At 39.5% G+C, this 19,950-nt stretch overlaps 1 protein-coding gene across 2 annotated transcripts in view; it reads left to right on the top strand.

Annotated features, from left to right (window-relative positions):
* The window catches only part of LOC106874393 (uncharacterized), a 126,878-nt gene that overhangs the window by 4,815 nt on the left and 102,113 nt on the right, over positions 1 to 19,950 (top strand). For both annotated transcript variants that reach the window (XM_089352840.1, XM_089352839.1), the window contains exons 2-5: positions 7,612 to 7,886; positions 12,584 to 12,813; positions 15,172 to 15,290; positions 16,252 to 16,330. In XM_089352840.1, the coding sequence (XP_089208966.1) occupies positions 7,790 to 7,886; positions 12,584 to 12,813; positions 15,172 to 15,290; positions 16,252 to 16,330 (525 nt within the window). In that variant the 5' untranslated portion in view covers positions 7,612 to 7,789. The remainder of the gene's footprint in view (positions 1 to 7,611; positions 7,887 to 12,583; positions 12,814 to 15,171; positions 15,291 to 16,251; positions 16,331 to 19,950) is intronic.

The raw sequence follows: 19,950 nt of genomic DNA, 5'->3' as shown, positions 1-19,950 counted from the left end.
AGGTGTGGGTGTATGTGACGGGTACGGAGGTCACATAACCCTAATTTTCATATATTTTATTTAAAATACTATTTGAAACTCTGTGCATACTGTGGAATTAAGGTTCCTTAAATATGATTGTGTTTCGCCCCCGCCCCACTAATATATACATACATACACACACACACACACACATATATTACATACATATATACATATATATATGTACATACCTACATATATATGTATATATACATGCATATATGGGTACAGGACGTCAAAAAACCATGAACAAAATGAAAAAAGAGAACATAAAAAACAAAAACATAGAAAACGAACTTTTTTTCAAACAATGAAAGAAACAAATAGAGAAATGAGACAGGCAAAGCAAATTAAATAAAATTTGGAATTTGCAGGGGGTTAAAGTGGTAACAAAAACAGGACAGTAAGAACAAAACTGTAAAAACAAACGGTAAGGGCTGTTAAGCCATAATGAGGTGAAGTGGTGAACGCTGGAGAAACGAGCTTTGACAGGAGACAAACAAAAGTGTGTCTTGTCTCTCATAAGGCAAGGGGAAGAAAGAAAGATAGCCACTGGTCACGTGTGAGCAACGAGAAAGTCAAGGAGGAAGAGTGAGGGAGAGAGAGGGAGAGAAAGAGAACGGTGAAGCGGAGGAGAAGAATTAGAGAAAGGGTGGGAGAGAAAAACAGAAAGAAATATGTATATATATAGATATATATACTTATATATATATATAACATAATATATATATATGTATACTATACATATATATATATACTACATACAAAATTTTCACAGACGTTTCATAATTTCATTCTAAGCTCTACAACTGTTTCATCCATATAATTACTTATCTCAAATAGAAAAATAGATAACTATTTCAAATAGAAAAAAGTCAAAAATAGATAATGCATTAACCCAGAGCGCATGTGATTTTACAAGTTGAAAAACGAAAGAGCTTACACACAAAAACACACTAGATATAAAATACGTGCTATATACGAATTTCTTGCACAAATGTTAGTGACATTCTGTTAAATAAAAGAATTTTTTTAAAGTAAATAACTTTAAATAAAATATAATGTTTTATCTAATTATTGTAACTGTATCAAGTAATTTTTAGAAAAGCTTATGTATATATATATGTACCTCGTTCAGAGATTTATTATATATATACATACATATATATATATGGCAAATAAAAGACGTAAGATGGAATATACGAGAATTTATTATTGATCACCTCAATCGTTTCGACACATCTAGCATCGATTCCTCATAGGTAGGACACTCAACAACTCGTTCAGGAGCATCCGGCAGTGCAGATGTTTCTCGTCGGGTGATAAATAAATACAATTTGTTAAAACAACTGTTCCGCAATGTAACTTCCCGTTTTATAGAAAGAAAAGCAGCCAGACGGAGGAAATATATAGATGATCAAAAATAAAATCACAGATGGCAAAAAGAAAAACGAACACACAATCCAGCGAGAAAAGTATTAAATATAACCGTTAACAAATATGGATGTATAAATGCCCCCGGGCAAGCTGCATGGCGTGAGTACACTCGCTCATACAAGCATCCGCAAAAATGCGAGCATACGCATACGTGAGGTTTGATGCACTCATGATCACGAAGCGATTTAGCTATCTACTTGGTGTTTGTAAGAATGGGGAGATTAAAAGTAAACTTAAGTCATCCATACCTTAAAGTAAATTAAATTATGTAAACGGTTACTCAAAATTCATTCCCACTGCATTGTGCGAAAATACATTTATATGCGTGTAGGAATCTCGAAAGTCGTTCAGAAATTCTATTAATGATCTTCTCGTTAGTCCACAGAATAGAAAGGGATTCCTCAGAGCAGAGACGGCATCTCCTGGAAATTATATTGTACGGTTTCGCGTACCTTACTATGGACCAATTTATGGTGTACTTCATTTTATCCTCCTTCAGTCGCCATACAAAATCTGCCAAAGATGTTGAATGTCTCTCATTGATTGTCTTAAAGCTGGCAACATGGTTATGATAACGATTCTTAAATGAATCAGCCATCTGCCCATTGTAAACATACGGCCCTCCCCTTCCGTGCACGGTACATTTATATACAAGATTTTTACTCACACATGAGCATTTATCGTATCTATTTGTATATAAGGCAGTCCCAGCTCCATTTACCGGTGTTGTTATCGTGTTAGCTGTATCATAAGTATTTCTACTTCCACAATTTGATCGTAGTTGGTGTTTATCATTGCGGTTTACATCTCGTTGGTTGGTATATAGATGCAATTGTTCGCTAGATCCAGTAGGTGGGTTATTGGACCTTTGCTGCATTTTGCTATTGTTTATGCGATGCACAAGCTATTCTAAATTAGCAGAGTTAGCATCACGGTGTGTCGATTGTAAATAGCATGAAACCGATTAGATTTAGGAAAACACTTGTCCAAAGCAGCAAAAATATATTCAGTGATCTTGGTTGAAACATCCAAACCGAAAATCGGGTTGAACCTGCTTCTCCGAGACGCGACAAAGTCCACCGCGACCTAGAGAGAGCCAGGTACATGAATTCAATATCTGATTTCCCACAAATAGCTCGTCATGGTATTCTACGTCTAGTGCCTGTGGAAAGTAAATCTCGTAGCTTGATTTATTTCTATTTACTCAAAGTCATCATGGAACATGGCAAGTTGTTCAAAACCTTTTTTCAAAATCTTTATTGAACATCGTATACTCACTGTACGCGTTCATTTATCGCATGTCGGAATAAAACCTTGAACATGAAGCTGTTCACAAAGGATGAGTGTTATTGTCTTTTGCTGCACAGACATATTTCATAGTTATTGGATTAATGATTCAGTCCAATTATTAAAGTGTTAACGCTTTTATTAGCGACTTCCCACGCTAAAAACCAAATCAAATCTTCTTCTACTGGATTTTTCAATTTGTTTGAGAGCTTTTTAGATCTGATGTAGTGATTTTCTTTTGCTTTTTCTGACATTATATAAGACTTATATCTGATGGCTTCGTGGACAAAATTTCTGACTGTTCTTTCTGACACATGGAGATCTTTTGCAATTGGGATTGTAATCAATGGTCTGTTGAACTTGCTGGATATATTCTGGTGTTCTGATGATTTCAGAGTGTTTAGATGATTCCAGAGTGTTTTTATGCTTTGATACTGGTGATACGTTTCCATCTTCAGTCTCTAGCTCCTTACAAACTTTGTAGACGAAAGATCTAGCAACTTTTAAAAATCGAGATATTTCTAAATCGCTATGCTCAGCCATAATAACAGCATGCCTCTTCATTTCTTGAGTAAGCTGAGGGTCTGGCATTATTATTTACTGAAACGAGAATTATACAGGGTTAGCAAAAAATGCAACAATGACCAATAAGTTATGAATACCCAAATAGTGAAGTCAATTATGTAATAACATGAAATTAATTATCCGATAGTAAGAATTCAAATAAAGTAGCACCGAAAAGGGCTTTAATACGTTCCCAGAGTATATAGAATTTAGGAGGAAATACTAATAAGGTATGTATACTAAAATCGTGAAGCATGTTATGTAATAACAGGCTAATCAGATATGAGATAATAACAATTCAAAGTAAATAACTCTGAAAAATGCTTTTGTGCGTTCGCAGAGAATATTACTCTCAGCGGCGCTAGTGTTAGAATACTCGTGAATAAATCACTAACCAAAATAAGTGGACGTATTGTTTAGGAAAATACTATTTACTTGTTAAAGGGTTGTACTGGATAAATTGTGAAAATAATTAAATTAGTTCAAATACTAAGAAATAAGCATACTCAATTTTATTCATACGAAATAATTTACCAACACGAATGGGTAGTTTCCCTTGAATGTTTAAAAATGATATATTAGTTATATGTAGTAGATATAAGAACCCCTTTCAGGAGCCCTATTATCGATTTTTTCAACAATCTAAGTATGTCACTAGTTTTCCAAACATGAGTTCTACTCACGTGTCAAGTTTCATCTAACTCGATAAAACGGTGTAGGAGGAGTTAGATAACAACGACACAAACAAACACACCCACAGAGTTCCACATATGTAGTAGATACACACGTGGCTTAGTGGTGGAGGAGTATCATAGTAACCAAATGGCAATTAAGATCAGCTCCACATGAGAAGGGGAGATAATTCTAAGAATCAAGAATTTTTGCAAATTTGACGTGCCATTAAGAAATGGACAAATTCAAATTCCTCTGAGGTTGATTTTGCTTTTAATCCTTTCAGGATTGATAAAATAAGTACCAGTTGAGCACTGGGGTCGATGTTATCAACTTACCCCTCCCCTCGAACTTGCTGGCCTTGTGCCAATCATTATTATTATTATTATTATTATTATTATTATTATTATTAATATTATCAAGAGTTGACAGAATAGTTAGCATGCTGGGCAAAATGCTTAGCAGTATTTCGCCAGTCATCACGTTCTGTGTTCAAAGGTTGACTTTGCTTTTCATCCTTTCGGAGTGATAAATTAAGCACCAGTTGCGTACTGGATCGATCTAATTGATTGACCCTTCCTCAAAAAATTTCAGGCCTTGTGCTTATACCAGAAAGGATTATTATTAGTTATTCATTTACTTGTATATGTTTGATATATTTTTTTAGATTTCTTTCCTATTAACTATTTATTTGTACATGAATGTAATTACATCTTTCTGTTTTGACACTGTGGAATGTTTCCAATTAGTTTTATTAGTTTTTCTTTTTCTTTTTGCATGATTTGAATATAGTTTATAGAGACTGATTAATAACCATGTTAGAAGTCATATCATTCTTGATAAGACCATATAAGACTGAAACACCTTATAATAACTGTATCTACATACTACTAAAACTCTGTGATGCTTGCTTGCTTACTTGCTTGTCTGTAATTTAATACAACCAAACCGGCACATAATGGGAAAATACTCTCAAAGTAAGGATCTCTCAAATGTAAATACAAACAGAATAAAACAAGTTTCGCATAAATCGGACCGCGGATTCCTGAGATACACGGTTTTTTGGAGATTGTTTCTACAAATTTAAGCAGTGAAACTTGGAGTTATTGCCCTTTACTGCGATCACCTTTATAAATAGCCAAACCGGTACATAATGGGAAAATATTCTGAAAGTAAGGTACCATTGGAATGTGAATACAAACGGAATAAAACAAGTTTCGCGTAAATCGGACCACGGGTTCCCGAAATGCGCGGTTTTTCGGGTACCTTGAGTTATTGGTGACCCAACGGGTCACGGGTTGTCTATTATTCAATAAAATCTTACAAATAGTATTAAAAAAAGATGTACAAACTTTACATTTTAGTATGTATCAACTTTATTGAACATTTAAAAAAAAAATATCTGAAGTATATACATACGTGCGTATGTGTGTGTATGCGAGTGTGTGTGTGCATGTATGTGTGTAATATGCGTGTGTGTGTGTGTATGTGTGTGTGTGTATGAGTGTAAATACAAGTTTATTGTATTGGGAGAAAATTACTTGATATATGCTCTTAGAATGTGCTTGTTTTATTCAGCCAATACCACGTATCCTTATTTGCTTGTGTTCTATATCTTTCTATGACAGACATCCAATATCTCAAGGGTAATTCATCAGATGCATATAGAAAAACGACTGATAAAAGATAATGATATACACATTCCACTGGTTAAACAGGGTTTCGCGTTATCATTGAGTGAAATGTTACGTGATTCAGCAAAAAGAATCCTTTGAGCAGCAGAGCAGGGGAGATAATTCCGAGATTATGATTAATGAAAAATAATAAAAGATAAACAATGAAGTAGATAAATAGAAAATAAGATAGCACGAAATATGACTAGGTAAATATGTATAAAATAATATGGGAAGTAGCTGAAAGTGAAAATAGCAGTAGTTTTTATTTTCTTTGTGTAGTATATGTGCCAGCACAAACATCACAAATATATTTAGACCCCAAAAACTAATGTATGTTAACATACACACACACGCGCGCGCGCACACACACACACACACACACAAACACACGCACTTACAAACACACACTTTGAGTTCTCTTTTCTCTTTTACTTGTTTCAGTCATTTGACTGCGGCCACACTGTCGCACCGCCTTTTGTCGAGCAAATCGACCCATGGACTTCTCCTTTGGAAGCCTAGTACTTATTCTATTGGTTTCTTTTGCCGAACTGCTAAGTTACGGGGACGTAAACACACCAACATCGGTTGTCAAGCGATGTTGGGGGACAAACACAGACACACAAACATATACACACACATACATATATATATTTACATATATACGACCGGCTTCTTTTAGTTTCTGTCTACCAAATCCACACACAAGGCTTTGGTCGGCCCGAGGCTATAGTAGAAGACACTTGCCCAAGGTGCCACGCAGTGGGAATGAACCCGGAACTATGTGGTTTGTAAGCAAGCTACTTACCATACAGCCACTCCTGTTAGAGATAATTTAAATAAATGAAGAATTTGTTGTATCGCATTTTTGGTATGACTTTGTAGCGAACTCTAATGAACTTCCTCTATCTATTATATATTCCTACATACGAACGTAGCAGGTAACAGCTAACCTTTGGGCGCTGTTTCGGACTCCGTTGTATCTACCACTCTGATTGGTTGGTGTTGGCGCAATTTGTCTCTTACTCTATCGCACGCTAATATGCAACCTAACCAATTGCAGCCCCCAAATAAATCACATGAGAAGTCTGTTCTAAACTCCATTTGAGCCTACCGTTAGCTATAAAAACTTACCTCCTCTTAGTCTCGAGGTCTGTTGGTTCCAGACCTTCTAAGGTCTAACATTACAGCGACCTCCATCTTCGTCGCCACCATCATGTCTCTCACCAACGTCGTCAGCAACATCTCTACACAACACCGACAACACTGCACAAGTTCTAACATATCGCTGTTCGTGAGCTTCCTCACCAAGGTTAACAGCAAACATACAACCCACGCTGATGCATGTAGACATATGAATAAATGTCCATCAACCACTTCCATTTATCATTCAGCTTGTGTATATATACGTGTGGCCGGCATTAAAGGCATTTAAAGTTACCACCTTGTTCCATGTATTTCTTTATACTGTTTTCCTGTCAAATGATATTACAGCCTTCTGAGTAGAGTCACATTAGATGGCTCAACATCTATACCTTTATTTGTATGTGTGTGTGAGTGTGTGTGTATTATGTATGCACACACACACACGCGCGCGCACACACGCGCGCACACACGCGCTCACACACACGCTCACACACACATACAAGTTTGTATTGAATAGGACTTCAAGTCATGGCTTGTTGAACCAGTTGAATACGGACACATGTCTGTATTTTATTTAGAAATACAGAATTCACTTTGAAGGTACCTTCCAGCGTGATAGAATCTGGAACCACGAGAAAATCCAAGCAAACTTCTCAACCACGTGGCTTGCTGTATTCATCTGTAGAGTATGTATATGCCTTTAGTCAAACATATTTATTTAAATATCGGTATGGCAAGTCAAAGTGAGAGAAAGAGAGAAAACTAATCTTCATTTTTACACTAATCTTCATTTTTTAAATATTTTTTACAGAAATTCATAGGAAACACATTCTTTGACGTATTACAAGAACAAGAGAAAACAAAAGGTTTTGGTCTTCAAAAATTTCCTGACGGTTTCCAAAAATTGTTAAAGGCTATTTTTTGACACATCGAAGAAAGCTCGATCCATTAGGTTACTTATTTTCTTGCATGTAAGTTTCCTTCAAGGAATGTATGCCATGATGGCAACTCAAAGGTTTCCCTCCAGTTTTCTTCTAACTGGATTGATGGCATTTCTTCTGATGATTTCGAATGTGACATTTGCTGGTAAGTAACTTATAAGGTTCTCCATACGTCTTTACTTAAAAACATTTTTATACAGTCAGTTTTGTGTAAATCCTGGCCATTTTTATGTTTTGTCCTGGTAATATCCTTCAGTTATTGCACATGTTGACTCACAATATTCTGATTTCGAAAGTCAAACTTTACCTTTCATCTGAGATCAACGGTATCAATTAACCCCTACTCCTCAAAATTACTGGCCTTGTGTCTAAACTGGAAATCATTGTTTGCTACTGTTGTTGTTATTGTTGTTACTGTTGTTGTGAAGTTTATGAAGTCTTGCTAAAACCATGAACAGTCATAGTTGTGACGACTGACTGCAGATAATAATAATAAAAAATTATTATTATTGAGGTGGTGAGCTAGCTGAATCATTAGCATGCTGGGCAAAATGCTCCGCAGCATTTCATCCATCTTTATATTCTGAGTTCAAATTCCACCGGGGATGATAAAATAAGTACCAGTTGAGCACTGGGGTTGATGTAATCGACTTAACCCATCCCTTAAAATGTCAGGCCTTGTGCCTATTGTAGAAAGGATTATTATTATTATTATTATTTACTTTTGATCTGCATGCTTGTTACAATCACTTGCTGCGCTGAGACACATCCAGTGTCCTAGGGCGAGCGAAGGATAAGAGATATTACAGTATGACCGAAAGCTTGGGGAGGGTAAGTGATAGGGGCAGTAGTGAAATATCTTCATGTAATACATCACAGCCATTTAAATCGATAGGGTTTTTCTAAGGATGTGGGCAGTACTTATCAGTACAATCTTTTGGATTTCTCTGAGATATGGTTCTCCTGGGATATTATCTAGATGTTTTTGACATCCCTTTCTTATCATACCTAGGGCATTCACAATAATGGGAACAGTTCTCGCTGTAAGATGCCGCATCTTTTGAATTTCAATTTTTACATAGTTACATGATGGCTTGTCAGCGGAGTGCTAGAAACAAATGAAGTTTATAGTTACATTAATAATAGAAAGGATTAGCTTCATGTAAGCGGCAAGAATAATGCTCTGTCTATACTAGCCAAAGTTTCTTTACTTAGGGAAACTTCTCTGTTTAAGAGCTTGTTGTCTGTGCATCCAAGGTGTGCTTCTAATGAACTTATGATTAAGAAATGGCTGGCTACTAATTTTAGTGACAAAAGATGAGGATAATGTATTCATGGTACGTATCTGGAGAAGAACATTGAAGACAAAGTAATTCTTTTAAACACAAACTGCATTGGGATCAAGAAACTTGTGTTCATCTATCTCCTTGGGAACTCTCTTGAACTTCTGTGCTGATCCTGGTGCAATTTCACTTTAATAAACCCCATAGTGCAGGAACATCATAGAATATTCTCTGATATGGTATGATATTCCAGTAAGTTGATTGGGTAATATCCAGGAGATGTCACCTGATTTAAGGATGGTCTGTGTAGTGTATGCGTACGAGTAGATGTAATCGCCTTACTTCGGTTTTCCTTCCTCGTCTGCGAGTCTGTCTTGCGGTATCCGATCCTCACAACTCGCCCCGACCCGAAGAACACTAGGAATAGCAGCTGTTTCTCCCAAACCTAGACGATCGCTTCGCACGTCCTCTCCTGACAACAACCCCGTTCGAAAAGGGCACGAAATCCCGATCGAGGCTCCCTCTGCCCTTCTTCCTCTTCCGGTCAACTCGTCCTTCCGGTCAGCTCCCCATTCGCTGACGTCATATCACACGCCACCCTGATCTTAAAGATCACGTCCGCCCCTACTCCACTTCGTAGTCCGCCATCCAATCGGGCGGGCGCCTTACACGTCGAGATCTTCTCAAGCCAGGTGCCTCGTTTCCATCGCGCTCTTCATCCGACGAAGTGGCTATCCTGCACAGGTCCAGCACGTGACGCGGCATTCCATCCACGAATACATTGTTTCTGGAATTGACTGCTGTCACTGTTCCCCTGCCCCATTGTGATGTGCAGCATGCCTTCGGCGGCTTGACCCAAACTTCCTCCCCTACTTTCACGCCGGCGGGTCCCTTCTCTTCCTCGCAGTACTCCGGCGTCTTACTGGGATGCCTCCATTCATACCTGAACACTGCTCTGTGCGGTACAGACTCTTCCGCTTGTCCGGATCGGGGAGACATGTTATACCAGTAGACCGCTTCCAGGGGCGAAATGTGCCCCCTTTCAGCTATGGCCTTGATCGTCCGATGGTGCCTCTCAACGATTCCGTTGCCGCTCGGCCTATACGTCGCACCTTCCACCGGTCCAGCATCTCCCCCAACGCTTCCGAATGAAACGCCTCCCCGTTGTCTATTAGCAGTTCTTCCACGGGACCCCTCTCCAAGAATATCCCGTTCAAAATGCGGGCAATCTCATCAGCAATGCCTGTCCTCAGCTCCCTCCAAATGGCCAGCCGGCCCGGCCCGCAGTCGATCATGCTGAGATACATTCCCTGACGGTAGTGCGTCACATCCACAGCTAGTCTCCTCCAGTTGCGCTCTACTGAGAGGTTCCCTTGCTCATGCCCTCCTGGGGCGGGATCAACGGACTGGCATCTGTCACATTTCGCGACCACTTTCTTGACGTTTCTCCTAGTGACATCAGCATCAATCATTTTCGCTAGATACAGGGTCCTATCCACCCCCAAGTGGTGCATGGCATGTAGCTCCTTCAGTTTGGAGTCACCCAGCCGACACGCTGCCGCTATCCCTTTCCTTGCTTCCTCCGGTTCCTCCAGCCACGCCCTTTTCACCCTGGTCAGTGCGTCCGCCCTGTTTCTCTCCGAAGGCACGAAAACCACGTTCAGCTTCAGTCCGAACTCGGCGATCAGCTCTCCTAGAACTCCTAGGCGGCGTTTCACCAACATCTCCGCGGCACCTTTCGTCCGGACTCTCTTCTCGCTGGTAATCACTGTTCCTACCCAGCCGACCACGGTGGCCGAATCCGTCCTGATCTCGATCGAGCGCAGCCCCCATCTCAGGGCCAAGTTCACCCCTTTCAGCACCGCGTCTAGTTCGGCGACATTGATGTGGTTGAAGTCGTCCGCTTTCCGTAGCCAGGCCGCATCCTCCACCTCAGCACCTTCAATCTCCAACACAACCCCTATCGCTATAGTGCTAGCATCACACCAAACCGTCCCGCATTCCGTCTTGGGCACATACCAGTTTCCCCTAACCGGGTCTTCCGCTCTCGTCCTCTCTCTCCCACCTTGTCACCCCAACTCTCCCCCTTTGCTCGTCTCTTGGTGTAACTGCACGCTGTGCGCAGCCATCCAGCGATTGGGTAGTATCCAACCAACTTCCCACATACCGAGAACAACTCTCTCCTGCTGAAGCTGGAACTCAGCTCTGGGATCTCGTTTCCTCTCCGGAACACCAGCTCACCCGATCTGTCTTTTTGTAGTTTCAGCCCCAGCGCAGCTCCCCCCACCATCGACTCAGGCGGCTTCGCAATCAGCCCGAACCTACCCAGGTGTCTCACTACCTCGGTGGCTGGCATTACAGTCTCGTCAACCAAAATGTCGTCGATGTAGGAACTGGTAGCCTTCCTTATCTTCTCCTCTTTCCCTAGGATAGACTTGAGCACCGTTGCCATAATTTTCGGAGCGGAATTCAGCCCGAAACCCAGCCTGGTTAAACAGTACGTCCGGCCCTTGTACCGCACCAGCTGGTATCGCCACAGCTTGTCACTCACACGGAGCTGCAAATATGTCGACTTCAAGTCGACGATCGTCGCTGCCATCTAACACCACCCATCTAACAGTTCCCAGTTTAACAAAGGCAGCGTAATCGTTCTCCGTGTACGCTTCTCTCAATCTCTGTTCGATCTTCTCCGCATTTAACCTCTCTTCCTCGTCCATTTCTAAATACAGGGTCAGGGCACTCCCTTCCAAGTATAGCGCCATGAGACTCGCCACATCACTTATCCCTTGCAGTTTCGCCACAAGCCTGATCTTTCGCATCCAGGCCATTACATCTCCCTCACCATTAAAAGGCCTGATCACGTCACTGGCGATTCTAATCTTGGCTGCCAACGCGGCGAATTTCTACATGTGGAGCCGAAATAGCTTGTAGTGTATGTGTGCGAGTAGATGTAATCGACTTACCTCGGTTTTCCTTCCTCGTCTGCGAGTCTGTCTTGCGGTATCCGATCCTCACGGCTCGCCCCGACCTGAAGAACACTAGGAATAGCAGCTGCTTCTCCCAAACCTAGACGATCGCTTTGCACGTCCTCTCCTGACAACAACCCCGTTCGAAAAGGGCACGAAATCCCGATCGAGGCTCCCTCTGCCCTTCTTCCTCTTGGGGTCAACTCGCCCTTCTTGTCAGCTCCCCAGTCACTGATGTCATACCACAGTCTGGACCTAATTACTGAAGCTGTAAGGTCTTGATTCAAGGCCTTGCTACACACCTTTATGAATTCAAATACTGTATATCTAGGACAGCTTTACCTGTTGCCGCCTTAATTTTTAAAAAAATGATAGGTATGGTGTGATTTGTGTGAGTCTTGGTTGCTTTTTCTAGCAGGCTGAATGATTATGTAGAGGCTCCCTTGTTGACTCAATACTGTTAATTTTTTGTAGAAAGGTATGAATATTAAAATATTCCATATTCTCACATTCTAGAAATATTGTGTGCTTATGTCTAGTTAACTGAAACTAATGTTTTTTTTCTCATTCTCTTATTGTTGTTGTTTCAATAGATACAACCGTTGCCACAAAACAGGGTCTTCCCCTCTACAGACCAAATGAAACCACAGCAGAGGCATTTATGATACTAGAAACTAAAGTTTCATTTCTTGAAGAATCTATTGGAGAAACAATCAAGAGAAATGATTTTTCAGCAAGTTTAAAGGAAATTTCATTGCCAGAACTGGATGCATTGAGGGAAAAGCTGGTGACCTCTGGATGCAAAAATATGGACATCATCCCGGTAAGGAACATGAATTCTTTTTTTATTCACTGTTATATCAATTTCTTCTTATATCTGTCTTCCAGGCAAGGAAGTGCAGTGTTAGTCATGACTTAGTTGTCTCTTATAGTGTGGTAGAATTTCCAGTGGAAATCATGGTACTCATCCTTATCATCATGAAACACTACAACTGCAGTTAAGGATAAAATCCATGAGTCAGCTGCCATGGAGCTCTCAACCATCCTGACATGTTAACGAAGAATATTCTGTAATATAGACTGGAAGGAAAGTTTAATACAGTAGTAAATTTTTGTAAAAAGTAGCAAGCCTGGTGTAGTTAGAACAAGCATACAGAATTTACATGATTGCTCAACTTGCTAAGAATGACAAATGAATATCATTTAAATCATACCCAGCTATTTTAAAAGTAAAGAGACATATTGGATAATATATGTAGTCTAGAGACTTCTGTTGATGAGCACAGAAGGAAAGCCTTAGATGATAAGCCGGCTCATTCAATGTCATCCTGGTGGAGAAGCAACAGCTACAGCAAATGAAGCTTTTAACATTATCTTTCTCTGACTATTAGTAGAATTATTTACCTCCATTGTGTACCTCACCAAAGATATCGTAAATATAACAAAAGATTAGTCATAAAAAATTTTAAAAAAATTAATATGCTGTGGTTGAACATTGTTGTGAGTCTTGTAGTAGTGACTCTTGAAATTAGGAAACAGCTGTGGTACAAGGCAGAGAACTGGTACAAATAGATAAATAAATAAAAATGAGTAAAGCTTTGCGCCTTACTGAATGTACAGTCTCACAAAGAGAGAGTTAGGAAAGGAATGAGAGAGAATTTGCTTGAAATTCATGATCAATCGACAAAAACGTTGCCCAAAAGCTTTCTCACTGCTTTTCTCCGTTTAACTGCTAAAATGCTAAAATGTTTAATGCAGTTCTATTGGATTTGCAATTCTTGTTGTACCAACAAGGACATGGAAGCATTGGCTTATCCAGAAGTTTGTAGATCAAGACATAGGTGTCAACTTCCCTTCAGGTTTAGAGATCACGTGTGTAGAAAACACTAATCAAAATTTGGAAGTGCTGTACTGACAAGAACATGGGAGCAGTGGAAACAACTCCAGTGTTAGTTGCCTGGCTGTCTAAGCAGCACTGTAGTAAAGAAAAGGTATAAAAGGTGCTTGGAATCAATATAGGCTGCTGCCTTGAAGTGAGATCAATGAGAAACAAGAGCTGCGCTGAATCTTCAGTTTGCCTTTAAAACCACTGAAGAATATAATAAATCTTATAAGACATTGCCTTGATGGATTAATCACTTCAGTGCATTAGATAAGTTCATCATCATCGTTTAATGTCCGCTTTACATGCTAGCATGGGTTGGACGATTTGACTGAGGACTGGTGAACCAGATGGCTACAACAGGCTCCAATCTGATTTGGCAGAGTTTCTACAGTTGGATGCCCTTCCTAATGCCAACCACTCCGAGAGTGTAGTACGTGCCACCTGCACAGGAGCCAGTCCAGCGGCACTGGTAACGATCTCGCTTGAATGTCTTTACACGTGCCACCGGCACAAGTGCCAGAAAGGCGATGCTGGGCACAGGTGCCATCACGATTTCGCTTTCACTTGCCCCAACAGGTCTTCGCAAGCCGAGTTTCATGTCCAATGAAGGAGACGACGTTGGCATGGGTGCCAGTCATTGAATTTAGTTCGATTTCGATTTCACTTGCCTCAACAGGTCTTCGCAAGTGGAGTTTAGTGTCCAATGAAGGAAAGGTACGCATAAGTGGGCTGGCTACACCCCTGGCAGAGGCCTTGGATTTAGGTCTCACTTGGCTTGCTGGGTCTTCTCACGCACAGCATATTTCCAAAAGTCTCGGTCAGAAGTCATCACCTCGGTGAGGCCCAATGTTCGAAGGTCATGCCTCACCACCTCATCCCAAGTCTTCCTGGGCCTACCTCTTCCACAGGTTCCCTCAACTGCTTGGGTGTGGCACTTTTTCACACAGCTATCCTCATCCATTTTCGCCACATGACCATACCAGTGCAATCGTATCTCTTGCACACCACAACTGATGCTTCTTAGGTTCAACTTTTCTCTCAACGTACTTAACATTCTGTCGAGTATGCACACTGACATTACACATCCATCGGAGCATACTGGCTTCATTCCTTGTGAGCCTACGCATGTCCTCAGCAGTCACTTCTAAGCATAAATTTGTTTCTATCATTTCTTCACTTGTCTCTACTCCTATTCCATGAACCATAGGAATGCAGTTTCCAGTTACTCAATTCCTTCATCATTCCCAACACTCATCAACACAGTCAAGCCTTAAATAGATGATTTTGTATTTTCAGATGAGACTGAACAAAGCCAATGCTATCTGTGTATTGCCAAAAGGATTTTGTAAACAAAGAAATCTCTTCTCGAATTTCATTCATGATTTAAATGATGTTGATGAGAAGCTTCTTCCTTAGTAAGTGATATTTATTTATAGCGTGCTTTGTGTATGAATGTGAATTGCTAAGATGCACACACATTATACATGCACAATTATACTCATACATGCACATTTGCAATTACACACGCGCACACACACATCATCATCATCATCATCATCATCATCATCATCATCATCATCATCATCATCATATAACGTCTGTTTTCCATGCTTGGACAGCTTGACATGAACTAGCCAGCTGGAGCTGCCTGGGTTCCATGTCTGTTTTAGCATGGTTTCTACAGCTGAATGCCCTTCTCAATGCTAACCTTTTACAGAGTGTAATAAATGCTTTTTTTGTGCAGCACTGGCATTAGCTACTCCACTGACCATATGTACATATGCAGATTTAAGTCAGAAAGTGCATTGGCCATCATTATTGGCCGTATAGAAATATCCACAAATGTGGACAATATTTAAATTATGCTTTTGTCTATTGTTTATAATTTACATGACATAAGTGATATATAGTTGGTTTTATTTCTTAAGTAAAGAAATAAAGTCAACTATATATCACTTATGCCATGTAAATTAACCTTCTAAAGTCTGCTATTGTTTTAAGTGTTGCCATTGGTATTATTATGATTGTAACTAATTAAATTTTTTTTTTTTTTTCACATTAAAAAATAATTTTGAAGTCATTTCTTAAATATAAGGTGTTTTTAAGCAAAACTGTACTGCTGCATCTATCATACTCTACCATTTCATTGTTCCCAGTACCCATATAAAATATCCTCCTGCACTTCTGCTGATGTTAATAACAGGTGTATTTTACATCAGGTTCAATTTACGATGCCACTACAGGCAGGTAACACCAGTGTAAAATGAAAGCTGTATATGTGTGTGTTCAAGAACGCTTTCTTCTAATATTGTGACATCATTAGATTATTTTGTTATCACAAGTTACAATAACCTGGAATGATTCATTTTATTTCAGCTTAGTTTGTTTCGTTGAACTTGATGACAGAGTGAACCAGAGTATACTGAAAAGGATATCGAATGCTGACGAACAAAAAGTAGGTTTCTTTTATTTCCTTATTTATTTCACTTCACATTTCATATCACTTTTGAAACATTCCCTTATTGTTACTCTCACCTTTATCTGCATTAAAACTTAATGGTTTAACTGTTGTTTCTGCTCAACTATATTTAAAAAGAAAGCAGCGAAGATCTACAGATTAATATTGCTTGATAACCCAGTTATGTGGCTGTTCTAAGTATGCATGATGATAAACACATTAACAATATCACTCACTCCGTCGGTTACGACGACAAGGGTCCCAGCTGATACGATCAACAGAACAGCTTGCTCGTGAAATTAACATGCAAGTGACTGAACAATCCACAGACACATGTACCCCTAACGTAGTTCTCAGGGAGACTCGGCGTGACATAGTGTGACAAGGCCGGCCCTTTGAAATACAGGTACTACTCATTTTTGCCAGCTGAGTGGACTGGAACAACATGAAATAAAGTGTCTTGCTCAAGGGCACAACGCGTCGCCAGAAATTAAACTCACGACCTTATGCTCATGAGCCGAATGCCCTAACCACTAAGCTACGCACCTTCACACATTAACAATATATATTCCTACTAAATCGATTAGACATATGTAGAATCAGAGTAAACGGGTATATTTATTATTTGATTATATGAAAAATTAAATATTGACGAACATTATTTATTGATTGGATGTGGATGAAACGATTTCTATTTTAAAACAATAAGTAGCAAGATTCACCAGTCTTCGGTGATTGCCAGTCTGTCTTTCTGCCTCTCCTCTTTCCTGAACTCTATTTCGACATCTCTATGATCTTTCTTTCTCAATCCACCTCTACTTTCACTTTTGACCATTTTCTTCACTTTACCTCATTCAGCACCCCCACCACTACCACTTCTCCTTCTTCTTCTTCTTCTTCTTCTTCTTCTTCTTCTTCTTCTTCTTCTTCTTCTTCTTCTTCTTCTTCTTCCTCCTCCGCCTCCTCTCCTCGTCCTTGTTCCTCTTCCTCCTCCTTGTTCCTCTTCCTCCTCCTTGTTCCTCTTCCTCCTCCTTGTTCCTCTTCCTCCTCCTTGTTCCTCTTCCTCCTCCTTGTTCCTCTTCTTGTTCTTGTTCTTCTTGTTCTTGTTCTTGTTCTTGTTCTTGTTTTTGTTCTTGTTCTTCTTGTTCTTGTTTTTCTTCTTGTTCTTGTTGTTGTTGTTGTTGTTGTTGTTGTTGTTCTTGTTCTTCTTCTTCTTCTTCCTCCTCCTCCGCCTCCTCTCCTCCTCCTCCTCCTGCTCCTTGTTCTTCTTGTTCTTGTTCTTGTTCTTGTTCTTATTCTTGTTGTTGTTGTTGTTGTTGTTGTTGTTCTTCTTCTTCTGCTTCTTCTTCCTCCTCCTCCTCCTCCTCCTCGTTGTTGTTGTTGTTCTTGTTGTTGTTGTTGTTGTTGTTGTTGTTCTTGTTGTTGTTGTTGTTGTTGTTGTTGTTGTTGTTCTTCTTCTTCTTCTTCTTCTTCTTCTTCTTCTTCTTCTTCTTCTTCTTCTTCACTTTTTTGTCAGTATCTCATGTGTCTAAATTTGCTTAAAATTTCTCTTTTACATTCTGCCCCTCATGCTACAATATCTTTTTTTTTTTTTTGGATTTGTTGTTTCTTTTTACAAGGTTAAACTAAACGTGTATCTGCACAAAGCAGATTTTATAACTTCACAAGGTTTGTGTAAAGATAACGTTTTTGGAGAGTGATGTGCATGTGAGACATGCTGCTGAATTGCAACTTTTGTTTGAAAAAAAAAATATGTGCATCTTCTCAGATGCAGCAACTAACATTTGGAGTCATAACACAATCTTCACCAAATGTAACTTACCAATATACATCAGCACAATTTCATCACCTAAAATTTCATCAAAAATTGCACTACTCAGATAACCATACACTAATATACGCACAAGAAAGCACACACACACACACACACATACACTCCTACTCTACAAGACACACTACAACCACTCAAACTACAAAAATATGTGCTCATACTGACCCGTCATGTTATTGTCATTGTAGTTCAATTATTCAAATTAGAATGCTTCTCATTACTGCTCTGTCCAAGACAAAAACCTATATAATATAATACATATATAGTTGCCAAAAGATGTCAAAAACAACAACAGCAGCAACAATAATAATGGTTTCACATTTTGGAACAAGGCCAGCAATTGCGCGAGAAGGGTAACTTGATTACATCCACCCTGGGGCTCAACTGACACTTATTTTATCAACCCTGAATGGACGTACAGCAAAGCTGACACCTGTGGAATTTAAACTCTGAATGTGAAGATTAGGATCAAATACATAAAATATTTCCTCAGCCAATTTAACAATTCTGACAATTCTCCCAATTCACCCCCTTCACAGGAGCAAATGCATAAAATATTTCCTCAGCCAATTTAACAATTCTGACAATTCTCCCAATTCACCCCCTTCACAGGAGCAAATGCATAAAATATTTCCTCAGCCAATTTAATGATTCTGGCAATTCTTCCAATTCACCTCCTTCACAGGAGCAAATACAGTAAAATATTTTCTCTGGCAATTTAACGATTTGGAGAATTCTCCTACCTTACCCCTCTTGGCTCATTGCTGAGTAAGACTAACCCCCTTGCTCGTTGCCTCTCCACAGTTTTTCCATCTGAAGCTCTGATCTGGACTAGATCCATGCACTTTAACTCAACTGTCACTTGCATTAGTGAAATGAAGTAATTCTGGTTTCCACTTTACTTATGGCCCTTGTTGATGCTGATATCACCGTTGGATGTAATGCTGCAAACTGGAAGCAATAGCAGTGTGGTGATGGTGGGGTGTTGCTAAGGGTAAGGTTAGTGTGCTGGTTGTTGTGGGTTGCAAAACATGGCACTCACGTAATTGTCCTGTTTGTTTTTCATTACTACCCACCCCTCATGACTGGAAGGAGCGATAAGTCTTTATTGGAGAAAATAACAAAGAAAAAGTTTTTGCTACTGCTCTCATTATTTCTGTCTTTGGTACTATTGTTGATTAAGCATACTATTCTTGTTGTTGCTGTTCTTAATTTTCTCCACACCATCAATGTTGTTGTTGTTGTTGTTGTTGTCGTCAGTGGTGGTAGTGGTGGTGATGTTCATAGCCATTCTGCTATCTACCTCACAACAGTGCCACTCCACAAAACTACTGTTTTATGTCAGAGCCATCACTCATTCATATATGCATACACACACACACACACACACACACACACACACACACACACACACTTATTACTTTACATTTCTAAAAAAAAAAAATTGGATAAACTTTGTTTTTCACTTTGGCTTGCAAAGTTTCAAAGGTTGACAAAGGCCTCAGAGCTACCACTAATGTAATGATCATCACTGACTCTCATTACTCTTCTCTTTTCAAACATCAAACCTGTTGACAAATAATATAAAACGACACTATTGTGGCACCCTTTTAGCATTTAACCCTTTTGATAACAACCTACCCAAGACCATCCTTGGTTCTATGATACAAACTTCATGTTTTAAAATCAGTGGTTCTCAACCAGGGTCCATATGGCCTCTGAGGGTCCATATAAGTTTTTTTGGGGTCCATGCAACAAAATAGCAAATTGGGGTTCCACAATAATG

This window comes from Octopus bimaculoides, chromosome 5 (genome assembly GCF_046866305.1).
Source record: "Octopus bimaculoides isolate indiv1 chromosome 5, ASM4686630v1, whole genome shotgun sequence".
Taxonomy (NCBI): domain Eukaryota; kingdom Metazoa; phylum Mollusca; class Cephalopoda; order Octopoda; family Octopodidae; genus Octopus; species Octopus bimaculoides.
This window is presented reverse-complemented; position numbering and strand designations above follow the sequence as displayed.